The 11976-nt window shown below is 31.2% G+C and overlaps 1 protein-coding gene across 1 annotated transcript; it reads left to right on the top strand.

Annotated features, from left to right (window-relative positions):
• Positions 1 to 1083: 1083 nt before the first annotated feature.
• On the top strand, positions 1084 to 1656 carry LOC145247232 (uncharacterized). The gene has a single exon (XM_080108857.1). It carries the CDS (start codon positions 1084 to 1086, stop codon positions 1654 to 1656), a length of 573 nt encoding a protein of 190 aa, XP_079964983.1.
• The last annotated feature ends 10320 nt before the right edge of the window (positions 1657 to 11976 follow it).

Raw genomic sequence — 11976 nt, 5'->3', positions numbered from 1 at the left:
TATGTTTATGCATACGTACATATATGTACTTGTGTACACATGGATACATGTGATATATTTGACACTAAACTCGCCTAATTAATTATACTTACTTATATATCCCACTCTTATCTTTCGTTTTTTTCATATATTAATTTATAAGCGAGATAAGACACTGATAGGAATTCAGATGAAAAATCCTGATAGATATTACTTGAAGTAATACTTTCAAGGAGATCCTAGCCAAAAAGGAAAAGCTCAATATTTAAGAATAGAGCAATATATAAGTTTCGTGGTTCAATTTTAAATTCTGAAATAACAACATATAGAGACATATATTTGATTTAAGAATTTATTGTTTGACAAAGGAATATATAGAAGGGGTTATTTTAAATTTATTATTAAATAACCCCTTCTATATATTCAAGCAATAAATTCTTAAATCGAATATATGTCTCCATATGTTGTTTTTTCAGAATTTAAAATTGAACCACGAAACATATATTGATTTATATATATATATATTTTTTTTTTTTTCTATATTTTTAATATTTTTTTTAGATTTGTGTATATGTATCTATATTTCTGTATGCGTATGCATATGTTTGTATATGTATGCGTATATTTATGTATGTGTATGTATATATGTGTGTTTATGTGTGTTTATATGCATATATATATGTTTTTGCTTCTGTGTACAATGTGTGTATATGTGTTGCATTTGGCACTAAACTCGCCTAGTTAATTATACTTATATATATATATATATATATATATATATATATATATATATATATATATATATATATATATATATATATATATATAGGGTGGCCCAAAAGTAGGTTTACAGTTATTAAACCACCTTTTATATGGTTGAAGTTACTTGCTAATTAAAATGTACAAGCAATATAAAATACTCCACAGAGTATAGACCTAATTTGCATAAACAGTTTCCTCGTTGATTGTAATTTATTTTATTTCTGTAAAGCCATCGTTTTACTTGATGATATTTTTTTTATTTCGGGGTTAATGGCGAACAATTTAAATCAAGAGCAAAGGAAATGGATATTAAAGTAATATTGGAAGTCTGAAAATGCCGAGATGGTACGTAGAGCATGGCAAGAAACTTTTAACACTTCTCCGCCTTCACGACAAACAATTTATCGTCCAAGGAATAAATTGGATGAAACAGGTTCAGTGAGTAATCCACCGAAATCTGGACGTCCAAAAACATCTGAGACCGAAGAACATGAAATGTTAGTGGTCATGACATTTGTGAACAGTCCAAAGAAATCCCCACGACGTGCTTCTGCAGAACTATACATACCAAGAACATCATTGCAACGCTTAATGCATAAACTGAAAATCAAACCTTATCGACCAAGACTAGTACATGGTCTTTTAGAGGACGACGCAGATCGTCGACTGCAGTTCTACGAAATGATGCGTAATCGATTTACTGGAAGACAACCTGACTCTTTGGATGAGATTATTTGGTCAGATGAGGCTTGCTTTAAATTATCTGGTCATGTGAACAGGCATAGCTCTGTGTACTGGGCCGATGAAAATCCCCATTTGACCATAGAGACTGAACTGAACGGGCCTGGCATTACAGTTTGGGGTGCATTATCAAGCGAAGGTGTTGTTGGGCCCGTTTTTTTAATGGACCTGTAAATGTGACGAACTACCTTCGTGAAGCAGTAGTACCACAACTCAGAACTAAACCTGACTTTGATGAACATTTCTTTCAACAGGATGGAGCACCACCACATTATGCGTCTAGAGTAAGAGACTACCTTAACCAAGTTTTTCCACAGCGTTGGTTCTGAAGAAAGGGCAGCATCGAATGGCCACCACGATCACCTGACCTAACCCCAATGGATTTCTTTTTTGGGGGTGTTGTTAAGAACAAGGTTTATGAGAAGAAACCCAAAACAATAAATAATTTAAAAGATTACATCCATATTGCATTCACAGAAATTGATGAAGATCGGAATTTGTGTCGCACTGTGTGTCAGAGTGTCCTGGAGAGATTTGAAGAATGTTGCAATGTTGAAGGACATTTTGAGCATCTGAGAGATTAAATTATGTGTTTTTATGTTAACAGGTATAATGAATTTCCCGCTGTTCTGGTGTCGAATTTCAAATAAATATTTAAATTATTTGAAGTTTTTCAAATAACCTAGTTAAAGAATTTCAAATATTAAATAACGGTAAACCTACTTTTGGGCCATCCTGTATATATATATATATATATATATATATATATATATATATATATATATATATATATATATATATATATATATATATATATAGATATATATATATATATATATATACAAATACATGAATACATATAAAAATAGAGATGGGATATATATATATATATATATATATATATATATATATATATAACTACTTCATTTACTCACATAAATTTAAATTACGAAAGTATAGATTTATGCGTAAACTTTAAGTATTTACTGACGAATATTCAGTGTAGCTTAATCGCCATATATATTTTATAAATTACTATATATATATATATATATATATATATATGTGTGTGTGTGTGTGTGTGTGTGTATGTATATATATATATATATATATATATATATATATATATATATATATATCTACCCAATTTCCTTTACTTTCATTTTTAATATAATTTTTATCTTTACATTCTATTATTAGTATCGCTCTCTGTTACTATTATTTTTTTTTTCATTATTATCATTATTAGTTTTATTTTATTATATATATATATATATATAATATTATTTTTTAATCTTTTATTATAATTATAATTATTATTATTATTATGATTATCATCATCATCAGCATCATCATTATTATTATTAATATCATCATCATCATCATCATCATCATCATCATCATCTATATCTACCTACATGCATATTTTATAATTTTATACTTATTCAATCCATGTCCGGAAATTTTAAATTTAATTTTTGATTTTTCAATTATTTAATTTCTTCAAGACCTTTACAGCAAATGCATTTACATAGGTAATTCACTTAGATTTGTTGTAACTTTTGTTTACCTTAAGAGGACGAATCTTAGTTACTCTGAATAAGCCCCCCCCCAATCCGCGTAAATCATTAACGTGTCAAATTTCATATGACACCACGGCAACATTACCTCTCCCGTCTTCTCTCTCCACCTAACCCTCTTTCTCTCTTCCTCTCTCTATATATATCTCTCTCCCTTCTCCATACACTCGAAATCCGTGTCTATCTGACTAAAGTTTTTAAACTCAACTTCACCCGTGTTCGATGTTTTTTTTATTTAATTATTAAATCTTAAAACTTAAATGCTGTCAGATCAAAATTGAGATCCCCCCTTTTTTTCATCGTCTTCTTCTAATATTGTCTTTTCAAACCATAATAACCACTTCTGTTCAAGTATGACGAAGTTGCTAGATCGTGAATACGATCCGGTAACAGAAACATGTGTAACTAAAACAGTTAAGACGGTACTATATATATATATATATATATATATATATATATATATTACAATAAGACTATAAAAATATATTTGCTCTGCAATAGTATTGAGCACCTTTTTCAGGTTTGTACCAAGTACCAGTTTTGCTCTCTCTCTCTCTCTCTCTCTCTATCTCTATCTCTCTCTCTTTCTCTCTCTCTCTATATATATATATATAAACCAAAATATATACACATACATAAATATATGTAAAAAGAGGTTTTGTGTTACATAACCTTTTTACGCAAATATTATGCAAGTATAAATCATGTAGAATATATGCATGAATATAATAACATTAACTAAAGATGATCATCCCATAATAAAACCGAAAAAACTAAGAGGGAATTGTTTGAAAGAATATGCAAATTAGCTAGATCTTTTACAGATGTGTGCAATTTCATGACCCATATATTACAAAGTTGTATTCTCATTTTAAATAAATAAAAAAAAGGGTTTAATATGAATATCAATACACAAAGCACCTAAATTTATAGGAGTATGGATTTAAAGGCATGCGTTGATGTCTGTATATACTCTATATGTAACAGTATATCCGTCACCAAAAGTAATACTATAATTTTACAGTGATTGGACAAAACTGAGTAGAAGAAATTGTCCCAGCTAATTTCTAATATATTTCCTCCTCCCATTTTTTATTTAGAAGAGACATAAAATCAATGAAATCAATAATCGGAAGAGATCTATAATTATTCCTTATCTATATATTAATACGATAGCGTGTATGTTATTTTGTGTGTCAGACTTACATCCGAGTGACTGTCGTTTAATTGTTATGACCTTCCATTTATTGTAATAAATGATTTTACATAAGATTTGACTTCGGTTTCGATTATAGCTGATGCCACTCAAATCATCCATTTTTTTCATAAATAATTTTACCAAGAATTCTTTATAAATTTTGGTTTCGGTTTCAATTCAAGCTTATGCACCGATATATCTTTTTCATTTTTGAAATCACAACTTTGTAATGTATAAAAATCGATAGAACATTAACTCTATAATGATATATCCGAAATTTGTATGCATTAAAATATATTAAAGCGTATTCTACGACCAGGCTACATTGGGTGTCCCTGCTAGCTTAAATAAATACTTTTGCAGTTTTAGCAAAAGAGCTACAATAATATCAGGGTCTCCATTAACGCTGAACAGTAAAACAATTGTCAATTGCTAATTTCTTATTCATCGTCATTTGTACATATTAAGAAGATATGTAATTGTTGATTGAGTTATCAATCCAAACAAATGGACTATTATATCGTTTCAAAAATAATGCTGCCATCTTATAATTCTAATGTGGCCGTTACATTCGAACAGTGTTGGTTACAGTTCAACCTTCTCGGGCCACCCCGCCGTCCGGCACCGTTTAAAAAGAACAAACAAAAATAAACAAATCCACGTCGAAATGAACCACCGTTCTGCCAGATCAAACATACCCATTCCTGTCTGTCTTCTATCATTATTTGTAATCAGTTTTTTAAAATAGTCAACCATATAGGAGCCTATTCGTGACCACACACACACACACACACACACACACACACACACACACACACACACACACACACACACACACACACACACACACATTCAGCTTTATATATATATATATATATATATATTAACTCTTATACAAAAATCACCTTGTGTGTGTGTGTGTGTGTATGTGTGTGCGTTTATTTCGCATAGGTTCCGAAAAGGCTGTACCTATCTTTTGCAAATTTCACAGAAAGGTAATTTATATGTCTGGCAGTGTTCTTAGATATGTTTGTATAGAAATTCATCCTATAAATATCGAAAATCGAAAAACAAAAATCCGATCTTATAAATAGTGTTTTCTCTTTTATAGATAAAAAAAAACAATTTTTACCGGGGAATATTTTATGTTACACCGTCCAAGGGGAATAATAAAATCTCAGAAAATCATTTATTTTTCTAAAAAAACAAAACAAAGCAAAAACGGGTATATTATCATCTGGACACATAGTTCAGACTGGCTGAATCTTGCGAGATTCGAAATCGGCACATATATATATATATATATATATATATATATATATATATGTGTGTGTGTGTGTGTGTGTGTGTGTGTGTCTATGTATGTCTGTATATTTATAATTTTATAAATATGTATAATTAAGAAATTGTATATACGTATATATGGGTACATGTGTGTGTGTATTTTATGTATCTATGTATATATGTATGTGTATGTACATCTACTTCTTACTGGAGATCTATATCTCCACGTATATGTATATATGTGGGTGTCTGTGTATATATATATGTATATATATATGTATATGTGTTTGCGCATATATGTGAGTATGTATATATGTACTGGAGTTGTTTGTATGTGTGTGTATGTCTGCATATACATGCCGGTATGTCTGCATATACACTGTTTATATGTATGTGTATGTGCGTATGTGTCTGTATATGGATGTGTAGAAATGTACATATGTATGCGTGTGTATGTATGCGTATTTGCGCGTGCATTAGCGTATGTCTTAATCCTTAACTACTTAAAAACTGAAATAAACTAGTCGACTTATAGCGACTACGAAATAAATTTTAAATAGAACCTTGTACTTGTCAAACGCATGACACCTTCAAAAACACTTTCTCTCTCTCTCTCTCTCTCTCTCTCTCTCTCTCTCTCTCTCTCTTTCTCTCTCCCTCCCTCTCTCTCTCATCTACTTCATAGACCGGGCTGAGCAAGCAAAAAGCAGTCAAAATTTAAAACCTAAAAATTGAAACTACTCCCCTCCTCCCCTTACACCCTCTCTTTTCTCTTTTTTCCTTACCATCCTCTCTCCCCCTCCCCCTCCCTATATCCATATGTCAACACCCACGCCTACCCGAATCTTCTACCCTCAAACAAAATACAATCTAATGTATTTTAACCTTCAAAACTTAAATATTGTCGATACCCGTCTTCTTCCCTCTTATTATCTCCTACTCCCCTCTCTCTTCTTTTTTTTTCATATTTCTCCTAAACCAAACACTTCTTCCAAATACTAACAACCATTTCTGCAAGGTCTGACGAGGCTGTTGGATCGTAAACATAGTCCAACATCCGAAACATATGTAACCAAACAGATAAAACGGTAATAAAAAAATAAAACACACGCATATATATATATATATATATATATATATATATATATATGAATCTGTCTATTTGTTCGTTTAATTTTTCTCAGAACGATCTTGGACGATCTGGCTGAAATTATGCAAGAACCTTTGTTATGATAGGGTGCAGAGAACTACGTACTATGGTATCTGGTTTGTACAAGGATTAATAGGGATTAGAATTTTATACAAAATTAGCTCAAATTTAACCATATTAAACCATACATTTGGAATAAAACACTCATTCTTAGTCAACGCCCTATAACTTTTGCCTGTGTTTAACGGGGAAAATGTCTAGTATAGTACAAACAGACGCACACACACATACACACATACACGCACGTATATCTATATATTGATTTATAACAGAATGTGTACACATGTACAATAATTTTCTGATTTTTTTTTTATATATGCACAGAATATTTCATAAACCAAGTTTGTAATATTTTCTATCAACTTAATAAAATAGTGTTGGTAGAGTTTTTCTTTTAAATAAAAATTACAAAAGTAAAACGAAAATCCAAGAGAAACAACCTTATATTTTGTCTCATTTTAATTTCACCCATTAAAAAGAAATGCTCCCGGAACTTACTGGAATTGCTAAACAAATAAACTGAACTAAATAATAAAAAAAAAGAAACACAAGGAAATGTAATTGGATATTGTTTATATAACATATCATCTAAAAGAAACAAAACTATGCCAGTAACTAAATAACATGGTCTTGATTTAATGTTCTTTTTTTATTTGCATAGCGAAGTTAGAGAAAAAGAAATGGAAAATTAATGTCCACAAAATACAAAAAGAGTGCGCGAACATATAAGGAAAAAATTTGAAAAAAAAAAAAAAAATAAAAAAATCAACCAATTGATTGAGTAAAAATATCCAACGAACGACAAGAATATCATAATAACAGACATTATTTAATTCTATCAGGTCACCCGTCGTTGCCCGGTTGTAAACTAAGCATGCATATTATCTTTTAACAAGTGGAAAGCAAATTTTTAGCATACAAAGCTGGTGACGTTACCATTGTACAAAAGTAACACGCATATGAACTGATTGAGAATAAACTTAGATGAATATGCAAAATGTATTACGATTTTTTCAATTTTGACCCCTTCAAAACAATTTTAACCAGTTAAAGACCCATAAAATAACGGTCTATAAAAAGTCGAATCGTTTGAAGCCGCTTGCGCTGCTCTGCGACTTTTAGTTTCAGAAGTAATAGAGTTTGAAAATATGTATAAATAAAGATAAACTCATTGGCTTTCGATTATCAACAAACAGGAGAAAGTGGGCTGTTCTGAGGATGGGGGGTCAGTTTAACAGTTTGAATTACTCGATTTTTCTAGAAACTCGTATAAAAATTTTGTTCCATAGTTGTCATAAAATCAAATAATGATATAAACCTTACTTAATACACCACACCTACAGAAGCTTATATATATATATATATATATATATATATATATATATATATATATATATATATATATATATATATATATATAACGACTCTAAAATAATATATACGAAATCTGGACAAATTAAAATATCATATTTAAGCGTATTTTACGCCCGGGTAAAGCCGAGTCCCCCTATTCCGCTAGTAGAAGAGACGAACATTTAAAATTGTTCAATTTCCTAAGTCATATGTCCAAACGTGGAATATATATATATATATATATATATATATATATATATATATATATATATATATATATACTCGGGTTTTTTTATTCAAAATTAATGGACTAGTGAATTCAACGAGGTTGTTAGATAGTGCTCAATAAAAAGAGCTGATAATACTTGTTTATTGTTATATAAACATGTTTACATCCCGCTGCTACAAACAGCCACTTGTTTCAGTCAAACAACAGATATCATCAGGCAGCGACTTGACTATTCAAATGTTCAATGAACATTTGAATAGTCAAGTCGCTGTATGTCGCGGGATGTAAACATGTTTATATAACAATAAACAAATATATATATATATATATATATATATATATATATATATATATATATATATATATATATATATATATATATATATAAGCTTCTGTATGTGTGGTGTATTAAGTAAGGTTTGTATCATTATTTGATTTAATGACAACTATGGAACAAAACTTTTATACGAGTTTCTAGAAAAGTCGAGTAATTCAAACTGTTAAACTGACCCCCCCCCCCTCGCAACAGCCCACTTTCTCCTGTTTGTTTATAATCGAAAGCCAATGAGTTTATCTTTAGATGGGAGTGGAATTTAAGTTCCGAGGTAAATGAAATAGTGATGTAGTCTGGTAATGGATACTGTCAACTAGAAAGGTCAAGGTTCAGATAAAAGTGAGGTGTGTGGGTCTCGGTGGACACTGCCTCCACCCCCCCTCCCGCCCGCCTCCAACGAAAACACGGCTTCACTTTGATCAGAGCAAAAAAGATCGCGGATCAATTAAGCAGTTACTCGATTAAACTCTTTTTATTTTAGATTCTTCTTTTTCCTTTTAACTTAAAAGGCACCATGTTTAATTCACTGATATCTTTCGGTGGGTGATGAAAATAAATTCGAAAAAAAAAAAAATAAAAGAAAAATAAAAGCGAGACAAAACAAAACTTTGTTGTTGATTGAGAACATATTCGAACGAGATCTCGTAAGCGAGAACGTGAGGACGAGCGAAAATGTGTAGGCGAGGAGATAGCGATTGTCGTAACTCGAGTCTTAAATCAGCTTCGAATTATTTTAAAGCCACTTATGGCCAAAGGGTCGAGAGTAGAAGAAGCAGATGTTACTAATGGCGTTAGAGTGCTACGAAACCTTAAAACATCAAAGATCCAAAGTTGGGATCAAAATCGCCATTAATAAAACACAATCAAACTGGGCGAAATAACGAATTCCAAATTCGAGAAGGATTAAAAACAAAAACAACAACAATAAAAAAAAAAACAAAAGAAAAACAATATGGCGAATATTTTATTTAAAGTATTTTTTTTATTCGTAGCACATACGATATCGGAAGCGATTTACGATTTTTGTTTTTTTTTGTAGATCTTTCTCTCTCTTTGTATATATTTAAATGGCCGGGAACAGCTTTCTAACAATGGAACACGTTCAAAACTTTTAGTAAAGAAAATATATCAAAACGATATATTATTTTCCTTTTACTTTTATTCGTATCATTTTGAAGTTTTATATATCTATATAATACTAAAAGTCTATGGATCTTGTATGTTTGCAATCAGATTTCCGGTTTTCAACATCCGGTTGCGCATGCGTAAATAGCAACGTCTTCAATCCGTTATTCCAATTCCGGAATTTTTATATCGCTTTTAATACAAACAATTTCATTTAATTTGATCAAATAGTTTTTTGTTTTTTTTCAACACTCCTACTCCCTCTGTTTTCGTTACGTACGCGAGAAATCTTTAATTCATGTCATTATAAATAAATAGTTTTATAAAATCAACCGTAGTTTTTTTTTTTTTTTTTAACGGCTAAAAACATTCAACTTCGTGAAGTCTGTCGCAGTTTCAAAGAAAACACCTCTCACTTTCACTCTCATAGATTTCAACACTCCTACTCCCTCTGTTTTCGTTACGTACGCGAGAAATAGTTACGTGTATGTGTGAGAGAGAGAAAAAGGTAACCGATGTAAAACTGGATAGAGTTATCCCCCTTAACTAATGCAGACCTTTTTACTAGAGGGCGTTATTACAAAAAAATTTCTTTTTCTTCTTCCCATGTTTTTTAAAGTCGTCTGCTTACATTTCCAAACGGAAAGCTGAATCGGTAAATGCACACATTTCTATTACATTAAATAGTGTTTTCCTTTGTTGTTTTTAAACAGCAAATACTTGAATCATATGTTTTACACATATTACATCCATTTTTTAACACATTTAATATTTTAAATTTTTCAGAAGTTGTTACACAAAGCTGTAACAAATTATTTTACATTCTTTGTAGAACTTTACTAATATGTCACACAACCAAATAAAAAGTAAAAAACCCAAAATCAACGACGAAACCAATGTGGATCAGCAACAAGCTGGCCCCTCTGGCATGCCACAACTTACTGAAACTGAACAACAAAGACGAACTCGACTGATTCGTTCTAGAGAAACGTATAAACTTCAAAGAGCTTCTGAAACAAGTGAACAAAGAGAAATTCGCTTGAAAAAACAAAGGGAAAAAGATTATAGATATCGAAATTTAGAAACGCCGCAGCGAAGAGAATACCGACTGAGCATGCAAAGAATGCGAACACAAGAGACAAGAAATAATGAAACAACAGAGAGGAGAGAAGAGAGACTGAACAGGCAGAGAATTAGAGCTGAGCAAAGACGAGCTAGCGAGACAGCACAACAAAGAGAAGAGAGACTGAGTAGCCAAAGAATAAGAGATGAACGAAACCGAGGTGACGAGAATGTTGTGGAAATAAACAACATACTTGCTTTGCGAAATAGTCAATATAATTTACAGCGCAGAGCAAACTTACAGGGAAATGTTGGAAATTTGAATAAGCTATGTTCTCATTGTAAAGCAAAACTTTTTGTTGGAGAAACTGCACATTTTTGTTGCATGAATGGCAAGGTTAGATTGCCAAAGTTGCACAAGTTGCCACATGAACTCTATTATTTGTATGCTGATCAAGGTGAAGAAGCTCGCCACTTCAGAAGACACCTGAGACAATATAATAGCCTGTTTCAAATGACATCTTTTGGTTGCAAAGAAATCAAGCCACAACACGGATGGAATCCATCTATAGTTATTCAAGGGCAGATTCATCACTATATTGGATCATTATTACCTGAGCCAGACAATCAAGCTCAGTTTATTCAGATATACTTTCTTGACAAAGAATATAGTATTGATGTTCGGATGAATATGTACCCGAACATTGAGTTACGTCGGAATATCATAGAAAATATTGAGTATATTCTAAGACGTGCTAATATCTATGTGACTGCATTTCAACAAACTAAGGACATGATATACAACATACCTAATGCAGTTATTGTTATAGATCCTACGAGGAAACCGATTAATGAGTATGAAAGGCGATACAATAATCAGATTTTTAATGAAGTAGGAATTATTATTCAAAATAACAATGAACAGCAAACAACATCACGCCACATAATATTGAGAGAAAAAGGTGGTCAGCTTCAAACAATATCGGAATATCATCGATCATATGATCCACTACAGTATTTACTGTTTTTCCCTGATGGTGAGGATGGCTGGCATCCCGAGATGACAATGACAAATAACCGGAAATTAACTGCTATGCGTTATTATGCCTACCGCATTAT

This window comes from Euprymna scolopes, chromosome 25, assembly GCF_053919585.1.
Source record: "Euprymna scolopes isolate OS-2025 chromosome 25, ASM5391958v1, whole genome shotgun sequence".
NCBI lineage: Eukaryota > Metazoa > Mollusca > Cephalopoda > Sepiida > Sepiolidae > Euprymna > Euprymna scolopes.
Note: the sequence above shows the minus strand (reverse complement) of the source record. Positions and strands in the feature narration are given on the sequence as shown.